We start from the raw sequence: 26,400 nt of genomic DNA on the forward strand, positions 1-26,400 counted from the left end.
GTGTGTGTGTGTGTGTGTGTGTGTGTGTGTGTGTGCGTGTATGTGTGTGTGTGTGTGTGAGCGGGAGGGTGGAGCAGGAGGCGGGATGCACCAATGGAAAAGACGCACCGCTCGTCTATTGGACCAGACGCCGTGTGGGCGCACGCAAGACGCGGCTACTGAAGCTTACAGACTTCGCTGTTTTTTTCCGGGACAGGAGTGAAGAGGGTCCGAGACACCTGTCAGGAGGGGCGTACATCCAAAAGCTCTATGTGAGGCATCTGGAGGCTGGGTGTTTAGCCATGGACGCGCTGTTATCGTTTTTTATAGCCTTTCAGTGACCGAGGAGCGTAAAGTTATCCTGCTGCTTTCTTGCTTTTCTTTGTGTCATTCTCTCTCTCTCTCTCTCTATTTTTTTTTTCAAGCCGCATGAGTTCACCGCTGTTTTTAGGTCAGCTGGTCGGGGTTCCGTTAGAAATAATGCACCCCACCATGGAGAAAGACACAACTTACACCAAGATATTTGTCGGCGGGCTGCCTTATCACACCAACGATGCTTCACTTAGGAAATATTTCGAGACTTTCGGGGACATCGACGAGGCGGTGGTGATCACGGACAAGCAGACGGGAAAATCCAGAGGTTATGGCTTTGTAAGTTCACCAACTGTTAGAATACACGAAGAGCTGAACACATGGAAGTGTGAAATGTGGGTTTTAATTAGGGTTTTTATCAGCCTCTCTGACTTAATTGGATAGTCAGGGGGCTAAAAACACGCTAGATCATGTCAGTTGCAGCCAGTAATGAGTTTAAAGCGACCTTATCGTTATGTTTAATTGTAATTTTTTTTTTAATCTCCTGGTTATTATCACAATCTCCTGTAGGATTTTTTTTCTTCCTCTGGGCCTTGGAAGCTGCACACACTGCCACTTTGTTCCAGCAGCAGCCATGTGCACTGTGTCTGGTGGTGGCAGTCACATGCTTGAAGCATGAGTAGCAGGTTATTTCTTATAAGTGTGTCACCAATTATCTCTGCAGTCCTGAAGTACAAGTGAGCAGGCAGACAGACACACAATGTAAGCATGTGTGTGCTGGTCTCTCTCTCTCTGTGTGTGTGTAAGTGTGTGTGTGGAGCAGCAAGCACACACACAAACAGGGATACACTTGAGTTGGTAATAAGCTGCTGCAGCTGTGGACAGATGTCTGTCTCTGTCTGCTGTGTGCATGTGTGAGAAAGAGAGAGAGGGAAATGGGGTGAGACGGTGGGGGGGGGGGGGGGGGGGGGGTCTCTGGCCACAGAGGTGTGACATGTCAGTTGGCTCTGCAAGATAAGGCTGCAGTAGTTTCATTTTGACTTCCTCCCTCACAGCCCTCCCCCCTCTGCTTGGATGGTTTTGGGTTGTTTGTATGAGCGACTGTGAGTTTCTGTTGTTAAAGAGAAAGAGACAGAGCAGTAAGAAGAGAGGGATTAATGTGTGCTGGGCCAACCTCAAGCAGTTCAAATTATCTCTTCCGCTGCATAGCCAGTGAGCCAATCAGCTGAGGTGGCCAGTGTGTGTGTGTTGAGTTGTTTTCTACGCCCTGGGACAGCGTGCTCATTTCATCCCTGACTTCCCCTCAGTGGTCTTAATTCCCAGCAGAAGCTTCTTGATCACCAGCGATTTCAAACCATTCGCTTGCCTGTGTTTGCAGAAGAGTCCAGAGTCTGATGCAGTGAAATGAAAGGAAATGTGCCAGTTTCATTTCCACTGTCCTATTTATTGGTGTTGTGGTTGTCTGCAGCCAGTATGAAGCTGCACTGTGTGTGTGTGTGTCTCTTAACCTTCACTACCCTTTCCCACTGCTTTCTACCCACTCCTCAACTCACTCCCTCAAGGTAGATTCCAGCATCTCATCCTTGGCAGCGCAGTCTGAAAAAAACAAATCTGCCTCCTACATATCATCCCACACCAGACCTTACACACAGCTGACGCTCCACTGGAAGCATTAAAACACACTGATTGCTCCCTTCATGTAGTGGAGTCAGTGTCTCCTCACGCATTCAGCTAAAAGATTGAATCATTTAAGGAGAGACAAGGACAACAGCTCCCCCAGGGTCGCCACGCTCTGGGTCTGTTGCTTCATCACATCTCTCATGTTGGAAACACTCCCTCCACACTGGATAGAGAAGCTTTCACATGATGCAATAACGTAGCCTAAAGAGTGTACCAGAGTGATGTTAATCAGAAATGATGTGACATTGTCAACAGGTGACCATGGTGGACAGGGGGGCAGCGGAGCGGGCGTGCAAAGATGCAAACCCCATCATCGATGGCAGGAAGGCCAACGTGAACCTGGCGTACCTGGGAGCAAAGCCTCGCAGCTCGCAGACAAGTAAGTGTGTTAGAGCACTGCTGAATACACAAGATCTATAGGGGCATACCATTATTTTTTAAACATGTTTACCCAAATACATGCGGATCATGAAGTGAAAGGATAAACCTCCCATCCTACCCTGTCTGTGGCTCTCGTTCCCAAGTCTGTTGTTTCCTGCTGAAGATGCACTTCTTTATGAGCAAGTCAAGAATGTATGGTTTCACTTTAAAAAAAGCTAAACAATTCCATAACACAGTTGGGCACTATGGTTTTTAGCAAACCTCACTGCAACAGGAGTAAATATAGTATCTGCTGAGGGCTGTTTTCAACTGCACATTTGGTTGCTGCTGAGTCTTTGCAGGAACAATGGATGTGGGATCAACTAAAAACAAACTACAGTGCCCAAGTTCATGGAAGTGAAGGAACATGTCATCCAGTGCAACAGGATGGCTGACAGAATGATGTGTTTTTAATGGCCTTTGGACAAGAAAGGAGGTTTATGGCACAGAGGAACATGATATATCAGGCTTTGGCTACTAAGACAATGTGTGTTAAGTTGTAGCAGTAGTCATTGAATCAACTCACTGTTGCTGTTGGTCTTTTAAAGTAATTTGTTTATGATAAGTGAAATATTGACAATAGACCACAGGCCTGTTTTGCAAAAAGCAATTCTCAGGCGCTGCTCCCATATCATGATTAATTGCAACTCACAAACTGCAGATAAATTTGTGAGTCATACAAACCTCTTGCGTACTCATGCATGGGCTGCACGTATGTTGTTCCGTTCCATTAGTTAAATGCGTCAAAATTAAGGCGAGAGGAAATTCTCTCATGTTACAAGTCATACTTATGAAACTTGCTTGCAATCTGCAAGCCACCACAGTAAATGTGCCATCTTCTGTATTTTGGTCAAAGTTACGCTGCCATCCAATGGTAATGAATTCAAGAGAAGGGACTGGTTTAAATTTTTTTTTTTTGGCATTTTTATCTTTATTGGAGAGTTGACACAAAAGCTGCAGACAGAAAAGATGGAGAGAGACGAGTGGGCGTGATTTGCAACAATGGTTCACTGCAAAAAGCAAACCAGGGACACAGCTTAAGAGATTTTCTTCAAATTTGGCACAAATGTTCACTTGGACTCAAGGATGGACTGATTAGAGTTTGGTGGTCAAAGGTCAAAGATCACTGTGACCTCACAAGACATGTTTTTGGCCATAACTCAAGAATTCATTTGTTATTATGACAGAATTTCCCACAAATATCTAACAGGATAAAATGAAGTGATGACATTTTATGTCCAAAAATGTTCTTTTCTCTTTTCTTTTTTAAATTTCTTCCCTTTTTTCTGTGCTGCCAGGTTGAAGATGTGTGTGAAGCATCCACATTTTAAAATAATTAATTCTAGTTTAATACTTCAGCTGCAGAAATGCACATCATTCACAAACCACTGTTCCTTCTGAGGAGATTAAACCTGTAAGACAAGCAGCACAGATGTCACAAAAAGGATAGTCCGAGTGTTTTACATGTCTGTATTTGAAGGGTTTGTGTTTAGAACCTGGCTCTTACATCTGGGATGTCACAGCATCCCACAAATCGCAGGAAGGAACACACCAACAGGGAAATCATAATGTTCCTTGTTTGCGACAACACTGACTGTGTTTACATATGCACAACTATCCTGGTATGATCAGTTTCTCCATTAGATGTTGCACATGTAAACACAATATCCCTGTTTCAAAAAACTGATAACGTGAATCCTAAAGTTATGCAGTAGTTAGTTAGTACATCAAAAAGTATGATTGTAAATGATTTAGAGATTATCAGCACCCTAAAACTAAAAGGAAAGTCTGACTATCTCTTCAATTCAATCTGTGATAGATCTTAAGTAAGTTTCAAGTCTCTCTTTGTTGGTTTTTATGCTTCCCTGAAATGAATGGAAAGCCACAGCTGCCTGGATGATAGGAAATCAATCTAAAGACCAATAAGTAAATGTACAAATTTGAGGTTGGTGGGAAAAAATATGCAAAACCACTGATATGGTATCATCACCCGGCCGACTGTCTCTGCTCATTCCCACCATACATTCACTCTTTGTGTACTTGAGCGAACGCACAGCTTTCATGCCGCCGGGCTTTTTGTGTGTACCACCAGCGTACATGCTTTTGTGCTTCCTCTCCAACATTTCACACCATACCTTGACAGTAGCTCTCCCTCGCTGCTTCATTTAAAGTTTGCTAGCTGAAATGCTGTCGAGTGTAGGTGTGATTGACAAACAGTGGCGCCAACAACAGCTGACTGTGTGTCCTTATTCCTGGGCCAGCGCTGCGACGCAGCTCCCCAAGCATGCAGCTGAGGGGAGATGGCAGCGCTTGGTATTTTGTTATTGTGTTTGAGAGTAGCGAGAGAATAGGAGAGGGAGAGAATAAGAAGAGCGAGAGGGGATGGGACTGGGATGGGCAAGAAATAACAGAGTGTCTGTCTCCTCTTTGTCCTGGTAAAGAAAGAAAACGTGCATTTATATATACATTTGAACAAAAGAGGAGGGTTGATGAAGTCATGGCTGTACAGTAAGAGGAGAAATAACAGGAGCAAATAGCTGGAGGAATGTAGGAATGAAGTCAGAGGAGGGGCAGAGAGGAGGAGGAGGATAAGTTTCTCCTCTCTTACTCAGCCTCAGCTGATTCCTGGTGAACTCTGGAGGCAGCGAGGTCACAGATGTTTGTGAGCAACAGAGTGCATCATTATTTGTGTGAGTGTTTCGTGCATGTGTGTACGCTGAGGGAATATCAGTCTGTCTCTGATACCCCCGTATACACGCTAACATCTGAGACAAACAAGCAGAGACAGAGAGGGAGAGAATTGGCTCTGTCCTTGTCTGCCCGTCTCTTGCGTTGTGTGCGCTGCCGATAGCTAAAATATCCCCCTTTGCCTCTCTCTCTCTCTTTCTCTCTCTCTCTCTCTAACTCTCTGTCTTTGTCTTTGTCTGCAGGTCTCTCTGTTGGAGTTCAGCAAGTCCATCCTACGTGGGCTCAGAGGCAATATGGGTAAGATGGAGAAGAATCAATACCTCTATTTCCACCTCTCTCCCTCACCTGCCTCCTCCTCCCTCAGCTCAGTGCATTTCACTCCTCCGTCCTTGACATTTGCGAGCACTCGCTCCAGTTCTCTGCTTGGGTTGTGGTAGTTAGTGCCACTCTGCAATGTGAGGGAAGGAAAAAATCCCAGTGGTTGTCACAGCACAAGTGATGCTGGTTTAAACTCTGCAACTCTTCAAAGAAACATTCTTTATGTGTCTGTACATTGATTGGCGTTCTGTTGTGTTTCTATGTGTTTCTGGTCCATTAAATACATGAGAAGCTCAATTCTGGATTTCACTCACGCTTGACTTGGGCTTCACTGAGGCAACAAGCCATTTAGTCAAACTTCCCTGCATCCCTTCTCTTTGTCCTCTCCACACACTCGCAAACACACAGAAACATGCTGCCGCCATTACCTCTCATCCCTGTTTTTCCTTGTATTAGCGCACACAGATGCTGTTGCATCAACATTGTGCTTAATGATTTGATGTGGGGTTGTGTGATTTGACGATATATACCTCGATAGGTTATAAATTTGTCAACTGTCAGAGGTTTTGTTTTTTTTGTATTTACACCTGTTTAATATTGTAAGTGTATTTGATGGAAAATTTTCACAGGTGTTTTCCACCATTTTCTCACATTTTTTAGACAAAACAATTAATGGGACAAAATAAATGTAATGAATTACCTTGATTTGTCAGGTATTTAATTTTCTGGATTCGTCACAAACATTACTGTTTTGTTATTTAATCCAAAGATACTATACCTCATTATATATGTCAGTATCGCAGTATAGAATCTCATCGACACTGATTAAGGATTTTGCATATATCGCACACTCCTGATGTACTGGAGATCTGAATGGCAGGAACTAGATGTGTTTGGAAACTCACTGTAATACAGGAGTGAAGGGCGTTCTGCCTTCTTATCCAGTCACCCTGAGTTTTAGTATTAACACAAAGGGAAACCTTAATGACTCAGTTCCTGAGTGAAACATGGAGGATGATTCACTCCCAGGACTGTTAGAGACGGCAGAGAGACACTGCGGGTCAAACCCAGCAGCTTCTTGTTGTGTAGGTTGAGCATGGCTGACTCTTCTGACAACCCTTACTCATGCTTGACTCAGATATTTGGCGTATTGCTGTTGCTGAGGTGATCTTAGACGAGGATATTATCAGCTAGTGTGGCAGCTGTCTGTTATGTGTGTGTTGACGTGCTGTTGACTTTGAAAATGCCATTTCAAAATGGAATATCTGCTATTTTGGGAAAAAAGTGCTCGGTTTCTTTGATGAAAACACATTGTGTAAGTTTTACAGACTGGATTTTCTTCACTTTTGAGGTATTTTAAGGATTATAGAGGATGTGGTGGTTTGGAACAGATCTCCTCGAACTGACATTCTGCAGGAAGACAAGTTCTGATCCTGCGGCTACAGAAAAGTCCATTAAAAACCTCAACTGTTCTGAGTGCTATTAATATTGCAGTCCTCAATTTCTGAATGAGTGATGCGGGAATTGAGGTTGACCCAGATGAGTCTATGAATGAGTGATGATGGACTGATTGAAAGCACCCCGCACTGAGGGCGGATATTCGAAGCATAGGGAGTCGCTCTTTTAATCTCCGCTTCCAGGAAGAATCGCAGCTTTGACACCTCACAGACTGGAGCTAAAGAGGCAAAACATACCCTGGCACACCAATGCTAGCTAATGTGCCTGAAGGCCAAACACACACAAACAGGGTGGCACTTTGTTTAATAGTGTAGAAACACCTGCATGTTAGAGCATTAAGAAGTTTATAACAGTTGTGTGGTTAAACTATCTATCTTGGCTTCACTGCTTTTTTCCATTGGTTGGACAATAGAATAGAATAGAATAGAGAATAGAATATACTTTATTGATCCCTTTGGGAGGTCCCTTGGGGAAATTTGGGTACCAGCAGCAGTACAACACCAAAAAACACAGTAAAGCAGCAGTACAAAGTAAAAAAGTAAAAAGTAACTAACTAAGTTAAGTTAGTTACTAAAGTAACTAACTAAGGTGCTGGTATAAAAATAGAATGTAAATGAAATAAAATATAAAAGTAGAATAAACTCTTGAATAATTAGTACTAAAATAGAACAAGGGTGGATTCAAGTAAAAAATTAAAATATAAAGTATATACAAACATTGCAAACAAACATTGCACTCTAAGAGGTGGAAATAATAATAAATTACTGCACATGAGTTATTGCACATGGATAGTATTGTTATTGCCCATGGGTTATTGTACATGAATAGTAGTGTCCGGCAGGCTGTACTCCTTCCCTCTCCCTCTCCCCCTCCTGCCATATTCGGTGTTGTATAGTTATACAAGACTTTACAAGTGGTACGCACGAGTGGTGGCCATTTTTCTGACATTGTAAGAATTAATCAGTCAATTATTATTCCCACGTAACACAGGATGCTGAGAAGATACCAAAGCTGTGAACTTCTCATTTCTCACCAGTTTCTACAAGCTGCAGCTATTTTACAACAAGGCTCACAATAAGTAATTTTATCAGTGGTTCAGAAGTAATTTATTTATGCTTTACTGCAGACCAGCAGAAAGCTGTTATGAAGCATAAATAAATAAGTGTTTGGGTTGAAAGCTTATGAGCTGACTGCAGACTCAGTAGCTTATTTGGTGGAGTGGAGAAGAATTGAGGATCTTTTTTACAACAAGCCATCAAGCTTCCAGTTAAAATGTTTCATTTTCTTTAACTATTAATAAAAAATTTGGTAACAGCTCAAAAACTTGAGTTTGAACTTTGAAGTAACACAATTAGTAATTTTAAGTGATTTGTTTGAACAAACACAGGGCTGTCAAGGGCTGCTGCTATGACAGATTATTTTCAATGTCATATAATCTGTTCTTTTTATGATGAGCTGACAAATTCTTTATCACCTGTAAAATATCTGAAAACACCCATCACGGGTTGCTCCCCTCGTGTCTGCCCCCACATGTCCAGGCGTCTCTCTGATAAGGGCCTAAATTTCCAAGAATACCCATCACAATTTCTGAGAGTCAGAGGTGACGTCTTCAGATTGTTTGTTTTGTCCACCCAACAGTCCAAAAAAACAAAGATAATCAGTTTACAGTGGAGTAAAACAGAGAAAAGAAGCAAATCATTACATTTGAGAAGCTGAAACCAGGAAATATTTGGCATTTTCTGCTTCATAAATGACTTAAACAGCTAATTTATTATCAGCATTATTGTCCATAAACTGTTGATCAGCTAATAGATAAAGACACTCCACTGATTTTATGCATAAAGGTCAGTTTACTCATTATGAGTAGCATTCACCTTGTACTGTCTTCTGTGGCTCTGAAGGGATCTTGGCAAAGCCTGATGTTATCAGGATCATCTTGAATTATAACAGAAAAAAAACCCCAAAACAAAACAGACAGATCCATTGACTTTTTTTCTCCCAGTGTGTTGTTACGCGCATTCACTTTACTTCTCAGCAAATGATTATTTGAAGGAGAAATCAAACCAAACGGTCAGTCTATGATGTGTCTGGTAAGCCTTGTTCAGTTTTAATTGTTTGATGATGTATTTAGGGAAAAATCTGTTGTGGAAGAAGAAGCGATACTAACAACTTTAACCTCAGAACAGCACAGCTGCACAAGGTGTTGTGCTTTGAGTGAATGGCAGACTCACTTTTTCACAACAGGAAACTCCAACTGCTGTCACTGCTGTTATTTGTCTCTCCACCTACATGTAAAATGAACACAATCAAACTCTTTGTGGTTGGTCTAAAGTCATTCTAGAAAATCCTTGAAGGTGTTCTGGATCCAACACAGTTTAAACAAGCTGGGAAAAATTTTATACCTTTATGTTTTTCTGTTTTAGTACATGTAATGTAAAGGGCACATCTGTCCAGATCAGATCTCTCTGCTCCGAGGCGAGATGTGTCTTTGACATGATCAGTATGACTGCAGTCAGTTTCAAACATTTCTTGGCAATGTGAAGGAGTCGTTTTTTGTTTTGTTTTGGAAACAACTAAAAGAAATGGCTCAAAGTTTAAACAGGCCTTTGCAGTTGGAGCTTTAACAGTCTTTCATCACAAAATTATTTGGGATGTATCAACCCAACTTTTTCTTTCAAGATACTGATACCATATCAGTTCTCTGTTCTTTAAACTTCATGGTGTGGAGTCCACTGGGGTCGTTTTTATGTAAACTTACATGGTGTTCACATTGAGGCACTTTTTTCCTTTCCTTTTTTCCTTATTGTTCAGTTCTGTGAGCAAATACACACTTACGTACACGTGTAATTCACAGATGCTAGATGTTTCTGTACAGGGTTATAAATTATAATGTAGTCCATGCACTAGATACTATAATAACTTGCAAAGGAACATTTTCAGCAGATGTCTTTTTGAATTAGATTTTCATATCAGATCAAATAAAAAAAAAAAATTTTCTTCAGATTTTACTTCCCATTTTTACAACAGCTGAAGCACTTAGTCAAGTGTGAACCTATTCCTTATAATACTCACATTGACAAAGAAACGCATAAAAGTGAAACTCTAGTTCAACTGATTATAGGAGAATAATGGTATATAAACCTTGAAGAGACAGTGATGTTAATTAGTGAGCTTTAGAGGAGCTTGGAGCCTTTTTGTTACTTTTGGGCAGAGCCATGCTAGCTTTCTCCCCCTTTCACCAATCTTAACTTCTAACTCACAAAAGAGAAGAAGCATCTTCACCAAAATGTCAAACTGTTCCTTTAATCATAAAATCTCTCTAAATCTGTCTGCAGGTTTTTTGCTGCTCTTTAAGTTTTGAGGTGACAAAGGACGGGCTGATGCCAAATGTAGCTATGAGGTACAGCTGAGTTGGGTTTTGTGTGTGTGGTGGGGGGGTGTTCTCATTCGAGGGGAGGCATCTGTCACCCATGGCTGCCTGCTGTCTGCCTTTAGCACCCAACGTCGGCGTGGTTGCTTGGCAGAAGTGAGATTTTTTTTTTCTTTTGGAAATGTTCTGATGTTTTATTTTTTTTTTTAAGAGAAAGAAAGGAGAGGAAGTAGATGGATGTGTGGTGTGAGGCTGTTCAAGATGGGTGGGGGTGGCGGCATGGGTAGTACTTCCTGTTGAGACAGTGAAACACAGGGGAGGAGGGAAGAGGAGTGTGGGGGCTCTGAGTGTGTGGGTGGCAGGGCTGGGGAAACAGACTAACAGCACACCTGTGGTCTTGTGTTGTTGTGAATGGGTTCTGTGGAGCTTCAGGGCCGGTGGCAGACGTGATGCTGTTGCTGGTTTTTGTGTGTGAAATGTATTTATGGTCGTGCAAAAAAATGTTTCTCAGTGAAACATCATGTGAATCATAAAGCAGCCTCTGTACATCTTAGATTTTTTTTCACTCTTCCTCTGTTTCATTTTTGTCTGCCTTCCTCCCCCTCTAAATAATTTTTCTCACTCTTTCTTCCTCTCTCTCAGCCTCTAGTCATTACTCTCTGTCTGGTGGCGGGTGGGGGTGGGGGGGTGTTAGGTAGATGACGAACCCTCAGGTGTATATTCCTCTTACCCAGGGACCCAATTAGGAGAGGCACTTCTGTCGCATGAAAAGCCTAATTTGAAAAAAGAAAAAAAAAAGTGTTAGAAGCTTCTCATAGCACAGAAAGCTCCCATTTTGTTCAGTTGTCTGTTAAAAGATGACACTCATTTTGATCTGCATTTGCATTTTTTAGGTCTTCAGTTTTTAGGTTTTGTTGTTTTTCCCACACGAAACTCAGCCCCTGCTCCTCCAAACGGATGCTGACAAAAACATAAAAAAATTAACAATTATAGATCAGTGTTCACCAGCAGTGATTTAGCATTTTAGGTGAACTCTGCCCTCAGACGCCTCACAGTGAATGTGACAAGAGCAAGGCATGAAGCAGGGAGGTCCAAGACTTGAACTGTGAATCAGCTGCAGTCGCTTGATGTTTAACAGCTGTTCACTCAAAACTATAAAAGTTGGTCTAAATCCAGGATTTGCAATTTTTTAGTTTTGAATCTGAATCGCGTGATTAATCGCATGTATGATCAGAGCTGGAGCACAGCCGATTGCACAGAATGATCAGTCAATCGACAGAAAAATAGTTAGCAACTCTTTTGTTACTCGATTGATCGTTTAAGTGATTTTTTAAAGCAAAAATGCCAGACGTTACCTGATTCCTAATTGACCACAATTTAATATTTTATATGTATATAGGGACAGAATAACAAACTGGATCAAAGAGGAAATTTAGCTGCTGCTGTTTGAAGAGAAGTCACACAGTAAGGAAGATTTAGTACCACATGTCAAGCGCAGACAACAAAGGTGCATGGAAAGTGATCACTAACAAAATCAAAGCAGGCTTTGTTCTCCTGATAAAGGAAGAAAAACTGGTGTAATATTCTGTCTGTTGTTCAAATCAAATGTAAATAGTTGACTACAACTACCTCTGCACCGAATTTTGAATATTTGTTTCAACTAATGTATTTTTTATTCAAGTGCAACAAACATGTGAAACAAGTTAAAGTGAAACTTATTATTTTGATTTCATTACACTCACCACATAATCTGCTCATTTGTCAGATTAACTTTTAGCACACACTGAAGAGACACACTGAAATGATCATGACGTTCACTGCCATGATAATATTCAGTAAACTTATTGCACAGTTCCTCTGTAACATGCAGCCCAAATTTTATTAGTCAAATTCAAGTGAATGTCTTATTTGCTGACATGAGAGCTGAGTGTCCAGTGCTGATGTTGGCCTTTTCTATCTCTCACCCTCCCTTAAGCTGTGTGTGTGTGTGTGTGTGTGTTTTCATGGAGAGAGGACGGAGGGTCATCTGTGTGCGTCTCCATGAGTGTGTGTTTGTCTCTTTGACTGACTCACCCTCCTCACATCCCTCATCTGAACTATTAAAAGCGTGGCTGTCCTAAGGCATGAAGGATATGATGGCTGATCCTTCACCTCACAGCGTCTCTCCCATCTCCTCTCCCTCGCGCTCATTCCTCGCTCAAGGAGTCTTGATCTCGACCCTTGCCAAAAAAAAAAAAATCAGCGGATGTTTTTTTTTAAAATTATTATTCTTTTTACTCAGTACATCCTATCTCTTTTATCTTGCTGCTTGGTTCTGAGGAAGGACAGTGAGGGGGGTGAGGGAGAGGAAGCTGGCTGTGAGGGAGTAAACCCCCGAGAGGGGAGGGAGAGGGGGGAGTCAGTGGAGGTTATTCTGCTCTCATGGGCCTGTTAGTGAGTGTACACCCATGCAGCTGCGCCAATTAGCCCTGCCATGCCTGAACCCCCCACTTGCACTCACACACACATCCACGTCCTCTTCTAAGCTGCTTAACTGACTACACACAACCTGTTAAGTGTGTACGTGTATTATACTCATTTCGTTCAGGCTTGCGTGTTCACTTTTTCTGCCTGTGTGCTTTGTAATTTATATGTGTGTGTATGTGAGTGTTTGCGTGCATGTCTGTCTACACTTCCTCCCCTGTGTGCGTGTGTGCACATATATGTATAAATGTGTGTTTGACAGCCAGCGATGATGCCAGGCATGGGAAGGAGAGAGAGCGAGGTGCAGCTCCCTCTCGTACGATGCCACTGTCACATTGGATCAGTCAGGCCGGTGCAGGCAGGCAGCGTCACACAGCCGTGGGAATGACACTGCACTTCTGCTCTGGGAGAGACTAACGGAGTGAGCAATGAGAGATGGGATGCAGAAGGGGAGGTGGGGGGGTTATTAGTTTCAGCTTTGTTTTGACTTTACATGTTGTTGTATGTCATCAGTCTGCAGATTTTATCTTTGTCAGGGCACTTCCTTCTTAAAGGCCCTGAAGATTTATTTTCTGAACTTCTTACTGTGAGTGATGGAGTGTATAAACACAAAGTTTTCTGCCACAGTTCAATAAGTTTTGCTTATGTCACATGAGAGATTCCTGCATTAGTGTCTTGGTTGTGTATTTTGGGGTTTTTTTTGTTTTGTTTTTTTTGTTGATGTTTAAAGTAGTACAAGGCTCAGTTGAAAAAAAAGGTGATGTTGATATATTTCTGTGCACCAGTCAGCAGTTTTGGTAACTAAGTACAATTGCTCAAGTACTGTAAGAACTTCATATTTATATTCTACTACACGTAAAAGAGAAATATAGTACTTTTTACTCTATTACATTTAACTGACAGCTATAGATGCTACACCGCACTGCAGATTAAGGATTTACATACAAAAGAGATTACAAACCTAACCTCTTTGGATCGCGACCTCTTACACAAAAAGCAGTTTGGCCTGAGAGGTAGGGCTTTGGCAAAGAGGTAAAACAACAAAGATGACCAAAATAAATAAATAAATAAAAGTGTCAAGACTTCTCACAATTATCTTTTTGCGCCTCTGGAAGGGTCCAGCCCTTGGGTTGGGAACAAGGGGGGAGTTGTAAGTTTCAGCATTTAAAAAGCTGCAGTTCCTCGGCTGCAGCTGGGGGCTGGCTCCAGAAGTGAGCAATTCTCCATTGACACACATGTTAAAATAGCCAACTTTACAGCCTAAAAAAAACATATTTACAGCCTGGTACATTTTTTGTTTTTGGTTTCTATTGATAGTTTCCACCTCCGTGACCACCGTGGGGGGGCGTAGTTACGTTGAATAACAGCTCCATAGACAGGCACTGGCAGTTAGCTCTTTGCTAAAGCATCAACTGGGCTAGGTGGCTACATCCAGAGGCCTCCGGCTACCTCCAGCGGTTGACAGGGGCTGCAGTGTCCGTGTTTGTTTGCCAATGTTCGGATAGGTTTTTGTGACAATATGGCTTGTTGTAGTGTAGACTGTACTAACCGACTGTCGAAGGAGTCTGTGTTGCAGTTTTTTTTCCGGAAGTAAATTTCTCTCTATTTTACCTGAATGTTTGCACTAATTAGCATGTATTAGCATATTTAGTCATTTCAGTTAAATAATAGGCTAGAAATAAATTTTCCCCCACAACTCCATCAAACCCTGCAGCTCCACCTAAAACTTCTCTATCTGAAACAGTCATGTTTAAAACACAGCAGCAACATTATGATCTCTGTTGTATGCTGTGTCGCGGTTACACAGGGTCGAGCTAGTTGGGTCGGACTCGGGGACTGTCGTGGGGTGGATGTAGCTGCGTGTAGCTGCCGTTTAGCTTGTTAGCCTAGCTGATTAGCTGATTAGCCTTAGGCTAGCTCGGTTGCTCCGAGCTAAGTGGCCGGGTTCTCGGTCGGCTGACCCCGGCTGACCCGTTGAGTAACCGGCTCTTCGCCAAATATGGAAAGTACACTCCCACTAAAATCCAAGATGGCGCCGTTCAGATGCCCATGGTTTGGTCACAAAACCGACTCCCCGAAACCAATGGGTGACGTCACGGTTGCTACGTCCATGTTTTATACAGTCTATGGTTGGGAACCACCCTTGAGTAGCTAGAATAGTAGAGTGCTACTCACGCACTGATGCAACGTTATTAAGAATCTAGCATATAATAATAATATGTCAGTTGTGGGCCATTTTTCTGCAGAACAAGCATTTTTACTTTTGATATGTTAAGCACATCTTACTGATAATATTTCTGTTCTTGTACACTGCTTAGTAACATCAGCTTTGGCAGATATTACCGCTTGCAAATGCTTTTTGTAGGCAGCTAAGAGTCTTTCTATTCTTGGCTATCTTACATATCTATGCACAGCATGTTTAAGATCTGCCCACATATTTTCAGTGATGTTCAGGTCAGGGGACTGTGAGGGTCTTTCCAAAAGCTTTCAGTATGTGTTTCTTGAAGTAGTTCATGGTAGATTTTGAGGTCTACTTTGGATCATTGTGTTGCCGTAGAAACCAGCATCTTTTCAGTTTTACTTCCTTGACTGACTGCAGGACATTTGCATCCAGACTTTGCTGATATTTACTGGAATCCATCAATCATCAACCTTCCTGCTGTCAGTGTTTCCTGTGTCACTGGCTGCCACACAAACCCCAAGGCAGAATATTTCCAGCCCAATGCATAGCAGTTGGCAAAGATGGGGTTACTAAGCGCTGACTTTCTATTTTTTAAGTTCATGAAATAAAAAGTGACAGTGCATCAATGTTTTTGCTGCAGGGGTTGTATTTAGTTATTTTCACTTCCGGCCAAACTTTTGCACACAGCACCATATGGTATGTAAGTTTAAAAGAATTGTTTTACATTTTGGAAGATTTGCTCATTAGATGAGAAGATTGAAACCACCCCCCTCGTAAATATGGAGCTACAGCCAACTGTCAGCTGAGCTTAGCTCAGCGCAAAGATGTTACCAGTTTCATACTTAGATACATGGAATATTTAAGTATGACTTACTTTGTGTTTAATGAAAACAAGGCAAAATGTTTTATGCAGAGGTGAAATTTAATAGGAGTATTCGGACCTTTAAGGTTCCTCTACAGGACACCTTACAGCTAAACCAAAATAAGTTTAAAGAAGTAAAGTTAAATAAGTTTAAACTAGCTTATGGGAATTGGAATACATTGGCAGGTATACCGTACATACTGGCGTGTGCCTGTGTGTGTTGTGTATACAGCAGAGTGGGTGTGAACAGGCCTAGTCTCAGTGTTTGTTGTGTAAGCACACCTGATCCCTGCCCTCGCTCTGTTTAGGGGTAAGCAGCAGCAGCAGATCGCCTCTCGCTGCTCTGATTACCTGTTCAGGCTCAATGACAAGGTTACTGTCAGGTTAATGGGCTTGACTGTAGGCGCTGATCACGGGAGTCTAAGTGTTAAATACTGTCATGTTCTGTTGCTTTTACTTAAGCGCAGCAGTGTAACCTAGTTCCACTGATATGATCAGTTTTGCTGTTGCCAGATGTAACTGAGGCAGGTCAGGTTAAGTGGGCAGCCTCAGGCAAGGGCATGACTGAATACAGGAGGACAGTAGAGCGCTTTTTCCTCTCATTATTGCTGTACCAACAGTTTCATACAGTCCATCTGTTGTGTCAGGTTGTGTGTGTGTATGTGAGCTCACATCTGTTCAATTCACGACCACTGTTTTTTTTTTTTTCAAAAATATTTTCTGTGAAAAAAAATATTGCGATTGTGAAAATTGTGAAAAGTAGAAATTCTGTTCAGTGTTTCATTTTTGAATCATATTGATATTTAACTCAGAACAAGGTGCTTCTTTTTGAACATTTCTCAGGCAGTGTGCTAATTAAACTTAAACACAAGGGAGAAGGTCTATTTTAAGGCAGCAGCAACAGTGCTGCAAATTGTTCTTAAAGGAGGATGCCTTTATAGGCCTTTATAGGTTTTTAATATTTGAGATATAGAGAAGGGGAACAGTTACAGAAGAAACTGTTGTCTGTTTATGTTCAACGTGCATCATGTGGCTGTCTCTGGTTGCCGTTGTTGACACCAAAAAATCAGATCAGATCTCACCAAGACACAGCGAGTGGCAGCTCTAAACACGCACGACTCTGATATTTCTGGCATGGCCATCAGATATTCAGACACAGATATGAAAGAGGTCAGGCGTGTGTGTGTGTGAAATTCTTCCTATTTTATTCTTTGATCTCCATTAGAATAACAGCTACATCTATTATACATAAATATGTAGTTATAATTTTCATAAATGTTTGGTCTATTAAGGTCAGAAAATAATGAAATACCATCATAATTTCTAAGCTGGCCCACATAAATTGCTTGTTTTGTTCAGTCAACATTCGAAAAAAACAAAACAAATATATTCTCTTATATAACAGTAGGCCAATAGAGCTGCAACAACTAGTTTTAATCAATTAGTCAATTGACAGAAAATTAATCTGCAACTATTTTGATCATCCTTTAATTGTTTGAGTCACTTTCTTGGCCAAAAATCTGAAATCGCAGGTTTTCAAATGGTGGAAATTTGCTGTTTTTCTTCTGCTTACATTACAGTAAATTGAATCTTTTTGAGCTCTGGACATTTGGTCAGACAAAAAAAAAGACCCAACACCTTGGAAATTACAATGAGTATTTTTCACTTTGTGTTTTCTAGACCAAGGGATGAATCGAGAAAGTAATTGGCAGATTAATTGATAATCCTTAGTTGCAGCTCTTTTTTCAATCAGTTAATTTTCTCTGGTCCTAACCCTGGTTCCTCTGTCTGTCCAGGCTCACTCAGCAGTACGTCTACCCCCAGGCGTTCCTCCAGCCCAGCCTGATGCTGCAGTCCCAGCTCAGCCCCACAGCAGCAGGGCTCGCCTCACCTTACCTGGACTACAGCTCCGCCTACAGCCACTACGCCACCACGGGGCTGGAGCAGTACCCCTACACCCCCTCACCGTCGCCCTCTGCTGGCTACCTCAGCTACAGCTTCTCCCCTGGCACACCAGCGCCAGCTCTCACCGCGTCCCCGACCCCTCCGGCTGCCATCCATCCTCCTCTGGCTGCACTCACCGCGGTGTCTGCCGCCCCGCAGGCCTTCCTCCACTACCCTCTGCACCAGCCTGACCGCATGCAGTGAGCAGCGCTGAGCGGAGCTGAGGCTGCCAAAATATTTGTTCAAAACAGCGTGACTGTTGAGCTGTGGCATCATCAGGATGAAACTGGATAACCAGGAAGAGAGTGTGACGTAATCAAAAGGGCTTTTAGAAAGCACTCTCATTCCTGTTTTTCTTTTTTTTATATATATTATTGTTGTAATAAATGTTTTATTGTTATTGTCATCAGCATTTGATCTGAATGTTTTTCATACATGGCAGAATGGACTGGAATGAGATGACTGGTGATCTTCTGGACGTTTCTCTCTTACTGTTGAACCTCAGTGCAGAGGTGGGAGACATACTGACTGCTGGAGAGTGCAGTGGGTAAAGACAATGAGAAATATGTCTGTTTGACATGATGCTGCGGCTGCAGTTTCTCCAAAGGTACTGTGCTGAATGCTGGATATTAGCCAAGCTGGGAGCCAGTTCCTCTTTCAGAAACGCAGGTCCAATTACCTCTTCGTCAAGGTTACGTTTCTGTCTATGGCCTTAGAGATCGCTCTCTCCGTTACTGGTTCAATTTGTCATTTTTATTAGTCTCTCATCTCAAATGAACAAAATGGTTATTGTACTCCCTTTTGTTCCTTTGCTGGCAAGTTATTACATGGTGATAATCACAGTTTAACTGAATATGCAATTATGATGATGAAGGAAAAGCATGAATAAGGTAGACAACACTGGTCTATTGTTTTTATATTGCTACTGCTAGAACATTACTCAGAGAAAGACTTTAACACTTAAAAACACAATAGTCATCACATGACATTCCTGCAGTCGCTCATTAGGATATTTTTGACCTGTAACTATTGGAGGAAAAGAGTTTGGATACTTAAATTACATAGCTGTCAATACATATCAAGTAACTGTGTTTGGATGTAGGTGTCAAGAAGTATCTGTTGTTCCTGAATATGTGTGAATGTATATGGTTTTTGTTTCTGTGTGTGTGTGTGTGTGATAGAGACATAGAGCGATGCAGTACACACCAGTGTAAGGACCAAGCTCCTGTTCCAGCCCATTGTACTGGTCAGAGTTGTTTCTTTGTTTTTTGTTTTCCCAGCTGCAGAATACAGACAGATGCTTTAGCGATAATACTGGAGTCTCTTGGTGCTGTGGCACCACCGTAGTAGTCATGCACCAAGCCATACATCACATTTAAAACAAATATGCAAAATAAAATGAATATTTCTAAAAAAAAAAAAAAAAAGATGCTGTTGTTTTCTGAGTTGTGGTTAATATCTGTCATTTTGAGAGATTAATAAAGTACTCTATCTAAACAGCTGCTACATGACTACTAGGAGCGAAGAGAATCACCTGAGTCATTTAAGTCAGACATTTACTTGTGTCACTAAATATACATTACACTGATGGACTGGTAAAAAATAGTCCAACATTTTGGGGAATATGTTTATTGGCTTTCTTGTCATGAGTTAGAAAAAAAGATCTCATGAGAGTAAATATAAAGCTACAACCAACGGGGGAGTTGTAGGTTTCAGCAGTGAGGATCACTTCTGCCTTCAAAAAGTTGCAGTTCCTTGGCTGCCGCTGGGGGCTGGCTCCAGAAGTGAGCAATTCTCCATTGACCCCCATGTTAAAATAGCCAACTTTCCAGCCTAAAAAATAAATATTTACAGCCTGGTACATTTTTTTTAAATTTTTCTGTTTAAAACGTCCAACATTGCATGGAAAGAGCAGCTCTTAAAAATACTGATATTTTAGTAATACCTCAAAATGTCATAAAAAACTTCATAGTATAGTAAGGCTTCAAAATCAGCCAAAGACATTCTTACTTTAGAAAGGCTACAAAATTTTGTAAGCCTTCAATATCGGCCAAAAAAGTCACTTTAGAACAAACTCAAAAAGTCATAAATAAACGTTAAAGTATAGTAAGGATTCAAAATCAGACAAAAACACTCTTACTTTAGTATGGCCTCAAAATATGCCAAAGGAAAGTTACAGTGTAGAAAGGCGTCAAAATATGTGAATTTTTAGTAAGACCTCAAAAAGTCATGAAATATGTCATAGTATATTAAGGCATGAAAATATGACCGAAAAAGTGAATTTTTGGTATGACCTCAAAATGTCATAAAACACGTCATACGGCCGTATGTTGTGAAAATATGACCAAAAAAGGGATTTTTTGGTATGACCTCAAAATGTCATAAAACACGTCATACGGCCGTATGTCATGAAAATATGACCAAAAAAGGGATTTTTTTCTATGACCTCAAAATGTCATAAAACACGTCATACGGCCATATGTCGTGAAAATATGACCAAAAAAGTGATTTTTTTGGGAAGACCTCAAAATGTCATAAAACACGTCATACGGCCGTATGTCGTGAAAATATGACAAAAAAAGTGATTTTTTGGTATGACCTCAAAATGTCATAAAACAAGTCATACGGCCGTATGTCGTGAAAATATGACCAAAAAAGTGATATTTTGGTATGACCTCAAAATGTCATAAAACAAGTCATACGGCCGTATGTCGTCAAAATATGACAAAAAAAGTGATTTTTTGGTATGACCTCAAAATGTCACAAAACACGTCATACGGCCGTATGTCGTGAAAATATGACAAAAAAAGTGATTTTTTGGTATGACCTCAAAATGTCATAAAACACGTCATACGGCCGTATGTCGTGAAAATATGACTAAAAAAAAGATTTTTTTGGTATGACCTCAAAATGTCATAAAACACGTCATACGGCCGTATGTTGTGAAAATATGACAAAAAAAGTGATTTTTTTGGAATGAACTCAAAATGTCATAAAACACGTCATACGGCTGTATGTCGTCAAAATATGACCAAAAAAGTGATATTTTGGTATGACCTCAAAATGTCATAAAACACGTCATACGGCCGTATGTCGTGAAAATATGACCAAAAAAGTGATTGTTTGGTATTACCTCAAAATGTCATAAAACACGTCATAGTATACTAAGGCGTGAAAATACGACCAAAAAAGTGAATTTTTGGTATGACCTCAAAATGTCATAAAACACGTCATAGTATACTATATCGTGAAAATATGACCAAAAAAGTGATTTTTTGGTATGACCTCAAAATGTCATAAAACACGTCATAGTATACTAAGGCGTGAAAATATGACCAAAAAAGTGATTTTTTGGTATGACCTCAAAATGTCATAAAACACGTCATACGGCCGTATGTCGTCAAAATATGACAAAAAAAGTGATTTTTTGGTATGACCTCAAAATGTCATAAAACACGTCATACGGCCGTATGTCGTCAAAATATGACCAAAAAAGTGATATTTTGGTATGACCTCAAAATGTCATAAAACACGTCATAGTATACTAAGGCATGAAAATATGACCAAAAAAGTGATTTTTTGGTATGACCTCAAAATGTCATAAAACACGTCATAGTATACTAAGGCGTGAAAATACGACCAAAAAAGTGAATTTTTGGTATGACCTCAAAATGTCATAAAACACGTCATAGTATACTATATCGTCAAAATATGACCAAAAAAGTGATATTTTGGTATGACCTCAAAATGTCATAAAACACGTCATACGGCCGTATGTCGTGAAAATATGACCAAAAAAGTGATTGTTTGGTATTACCTCAAAATGTCATAAAACACGTCATAGTATACTAAGGCGTGAAAATACGACCAAAAAAGTGAATTTTTGGTATGACCTCAAAATGTCATAAAACACGTCATAGTATACTATATCGTGAAAATATGACCAAAAAAGTGAATTTTTGGTATGACCTCAAAATGTCATAAAACACGTCATAGTATACTATATCGTGAAAATATGACAAAAAAAGTGAATTTTTGGTATGACCTCAAAATGTCATAAAACACGTCATATGGCCGTATGTCGTCAAAATATGACAAAAAAAGTGATTTTTTGGTATGACCTCAAAATGTCATAAAACACGTCATACGGCCGTATGTCATGAAAATATGATCAAAAAAGTGAATTTTTGGTATGACCTCAAAATGTCACAAAACACGTCATACGGCCGTATGTCGTGAAAATATGATCAAAAAAGTGAATTTTTGGTATGACCTCAAAATGTCATAAAACACGTCATAGTATACTATTTCGTGAAAATATGACCAAAAAAGTGATTTTTTGGTATGACCTCAAAATGTCATAAAACAAGTCATACAGCCGTATGTCGTCAAAATATGACAAAAAAAGTGATTTTTTGGTATGACCTCAAAATGTCATAAAACACGTCATACGGCCGTATGTCGTCAAAATATGACAAAAAAAGTGATTTTTTGGTATGACCTCAAAATGTCATAAAACACGTCATACGGCCGTATGTCGTCAAAATATGACCAAAAAAGGGATTTTTTTCTATGACCTCAAAATGTCATAAAACACGTCATACGGCCATATGTCGTGAAAATATGACCAAAAAAGTGATTTTTTTGGGAAGACCTCAAAATGTCATAAAACACGTCATACGGCCGTATGTCGTGAAAATATGACAAAAAAAGTGATTTTTTGGTATGACCTCAAAATGTCATAAAACAAGTCATACGGCCGTATGTCGTGAAAATATGACCAAAAAAGTGATATTTTGGTATGACCTCAAAATGTCATAAAACAAGTCATACGGCCGTATGTCGTCAAAATATGACAAAAAAAGTGATTTTTTGGTATGACCTCAAAATGTCACAAAACACGTCATACGGCCGTATGTCGTGAAAATATGACAAAAAAAGTGATTTTTTGGTATGACCTCAAAATGTCATAAAACACGTCATACGGCCGTATGTCGTGAAAATATGACTAAAAAAAAGATTTTTTTGGTATGACCTCAAAATGTCATAAAACACGTCATACGGCCGTATGTTGTGAAAATATGACAAAAAAAGTGATTTTTTGGAATGAACTCAAAATGTCATAAAACACGTCATACGGCTGTATGTCGTCAAAATATGACCAAAAAAGTGATATTTTGGTATGACCTCAAAATGTCATAAAACACGTCATACGGCCGTATGTCGTGAAAATATGACCAAAAAAGTGATTGTTTGGTATTACCTCAAAATGTCATAAAACACGTCATAGTATACTAAGGCGTGAAAATACGACCAAAAAAGTGAATTTTTGGTATGACCTCAAAATGTCATAAAACACGTCATAGTATACTATATCGTGAAAATATGACCAAAAAAGTGATTTTTTGGTATGACCTCAAAATGTCATAAAACACGTCATAGTATACTAAGGCGTGAAAATATGACCAAAAAAGTGATTTTTTGGTATGACCCCAAAATGTCATAAAACACGTCATACGGCCGTATGTCGTCAAAATATGACAAAAAAAGTGATTTTTTGGTATGACCTCAAAATGTCATAAAACACGTCATACGGCCGTATGTCGTCAAAATATGACCAAAAAAGTGATATTTTGGTATGACCTCAAAATGTCATAAAACACGTCATAGTATACTAAGGCATGAAAATATGACCAAAAAAGTGATTTTTTGGTATGACCTCAAAATGTCATAAAACACGTCATAGTATACTAAGGCGTGAAAATACGACCAAAAAAGTGAATTTTTGGTATGACCTCAAAATGTCATAAAACACGTCATAGTATACTATATCGTCAAAATATGACCAAAAAAGTGATATTTTGGTATGACCTCAAAATGTCATAAAACACGTCATACGGCCGTATGTCGTGAAAATATGACCAAAAAAGTGATTGTTTGGTATTACCTCAAAATGTCATAAAACACGTCATAGTATACTAAGGCGTGAAAATACGACCAAAAAAGTGAATTTTTGGTATGACCTCAAAATGTCATAAAACACGTCATAGTATACTATATCGTGAAAATATGACCAAAAAAGTGATTTTTTGGTATGACCTCAAAATGTCATAAAACACGTCATAGTATACTAAGGCGTGAAAATATGACCAAAAAAGTGATTTTTTGGTATGACCCCAAAATGTCATAAAACACGTCATACGGCCGTATGTCGTCAAAATATGACAAAAAAAGTGATTTTTTGGTATGACCTCAAAATGTCATAAAACACGTCATACGGCCGTATGTCGTCAAAATATGACCAAAAAAGTGATATTTTGGTATGACCTCAAAATGTCATAAAACACGTCATAGTATACTAAGGCATGAAAATATGACCAAAAAAGTGATTTTTTGGTATGACCTCAAAATGTCATAAAACACGTCATAGTATACTAAGGCGTGAAAATACGACCAAAAAAGTGAATTTTTGGTATGACCTCAAAATGTCATAAAACACGTCATAGTATACTATATCGTCAAAATATGACCAAAAAAGTGATATTTTGGTATGACCTCAAAATGTCATAAAACACGTCATACGGCCGTATGTCGTGAAAATATGACCAAAAAAGTGATTGTTTGGTATTACCTCAAATGTCATAAAACACGTCATAGTATACTAAGGCGTGAAAATATGACCAAAAAAGTGAATTTTTGGTATGACCTCAAAATGTCATAAAACACGTCATAGTATACTATATCGTGAAAATATGACAAAAAAAGTGAATTTTTGGTATGACCTCAAAATGTCATAAAACACGTCATATGGCCGTATGTCGTCAAAATATGACAAAAAAAGTGATTTTTTGGTATGACCTCAAAATGTCATAAAACACGTCATACGGCCGTATGTCGTGAAAATATGACTAAAAAAAAGATTTTTTTGGTATGACCTCAAAATGTCATAAAACACGTCATACGGCCGTATGTTGTGAAAATATGACAAAAAAGTGATTTTTTGGAATGAACTCAAAATGTCATAAAACACGTCATACGGCTGTATGTCGTCAAAATATGACCAAAAAAGTGATATTTTGGTATGACCTCAAAATGTCATAAAACACGTCATACGGCCGTATGTCGTGAAAATATGACCAAAAAAGTGATTGTTTGGTATTACCTCAAAATGTCATAAAACACGTCATAGTATACTAAGGCGTGAAAATACGACCAAAAAAGTGAATTTTTGGTATGACCTCAAAATGTCATAAAACACGTCATAGTATACTATATTGTGAAAATATGACCAAAAAAGTGATTTTTTGGTATGACCTCAAAATGTCATAAAACACGTCATAGTATACTAAGGCGTGAAAATATGACCAAAAAAGTGATTTTTTGGTATGACCCCAAAATGTCATAAAACACGTCATACGGCCGTATGTCGTCAAAATATGACAAAAAAAGTGATTTTTTGGTATGACCTCAAAATGTCATAAAACACGTCATACGGCCGTATGTCGTCAAAATATGACCAAAAAAGTGATATTTTGGTATGACCTCAAAATGTCATAAAACACGTCATAGTATACTAAGGCATGAAAATATGACCAAAAAAGTGATTTTTTGGTATGACCTCAAAATGTCATAAAACACGTCATAGTATACTAAGGCGTGAAAATACGACCAAAAAAGTGAATTTTTGGTATGACCTCAAAATGTCATAAAACACGTCATAGTATACTATATCGTCAAAATATGACCAAAAAAGTGATATTTTGGTATGACCTCAAAATGTCATAAAACACGTCATACGGCCGTATGTCGTGAAAATATGACCAAAAAAGTGATTGTTTGGTATTACCTCAAAATGTCATAAAACACGTCATAGTATACTAAGGCGTGAAAATACGACCAAAAAAGTGAATTTTTGGTATGACCTCAAAATGTCATAAAACACGTCATAGTATACTATATCGTGAAAATATGACCAAAAAAGTGATTTTTTGGTATGACCTCAAAATGTCATAAAACACGTCATAGTATACTAAGGCGTGAAAATATGACCAAAAAAGTGATTTTTTGGTATGACCTCAAAATGTCATAAAACACGTCATACGGCCGTATGTCGTCAAAATATGACAAAAAAAGTGATTTTTTGGTATGACCTCAAAATGTCATAAAACACGTCATACGGCCGTATGTCGTGAAAATATGACCAAAAAAGTGATATTTTGGTATGACCTCAAAATGTCATAAAACACGTCATAGTATACTAAGGCATGAAAATATGACCAAAAAAGTGATTTTTTGGTATGACCTCAAAATGTCATAAAACACGTCATAGTATACTAAGGCGTGAAAATACGACCAAAAAAGTGAATTTTTGGTATGACCTCAAAATGTCATAAAACACGTCATAGTATACTATATCGTCAAAATATGACCAAAAAAGTGATATTTTGGTATGACCTCAAAATGTCATAAAACAAGTCATACGGCCGTATGTCGTGAAAATATGACCAAAAAAGTGATTGTTTGGTGTTACCTCAAAATGTCATAAAACACGTCATAGTATACTAAGGCGTGAAAATATGACCAAAAAAGTGAATTTTTGGTATGACCTCAAAATGTCATAAAACACGTCATAGTATACTATATCGTGAAAATATGACAAAAAAAGTGAATTTTTGGTATGACCTCAAAATGTCATAAAACACGTCATATGGCCGTATGTCGTCA

The 26,400-nt window shown here is 39.4% G+C and overlaps 1 protein-coding gene across 1 annotated transcript; it reads left to right on the plus strand.

Moving 5' to 3' along the window:
* Positions 1–101: 101 nt before the first annotated feature.
* On the plus strand, positions 102–19,103 carry rbm38 (RNA binding motif protein 38). The gene is made up of 5 exons (XM_041064785.1): positions 102–251; positions 405–630; positions 2,227–2,350; positions 5,322–5,376; positions 17,529–19,103. Exons 2-5 carry the CDS (start codon positions 409–411, stop codon positions 17,878–17,880), a joined length of 753 nt encoding a protein of 250 aa, XP_040920719.1. The 5' UTR covers positions 102–251; positions 405–408; the 3' UTR covers positions 17,881–19,103.
* The last annotated feature ends 7,297 nt before the right edge of the window (positions 19,104–26,400 follow it).

The sequence above is a fragment of the Toxotes jaculatrix genome, chromosome 2 (genome assembly GCF_017976425.1).
Source record: "Toxotes jaculatrix isolate fToxJac2 chromosome 2, fToxJac2.pri, whole genome shotgun sequence".
Taxonomy (NCBI): Eukaryota; Metazoa; Chordata; class Actinopteri; family Toxotidae; genus Toxotes; species Toxotes jaculatrix.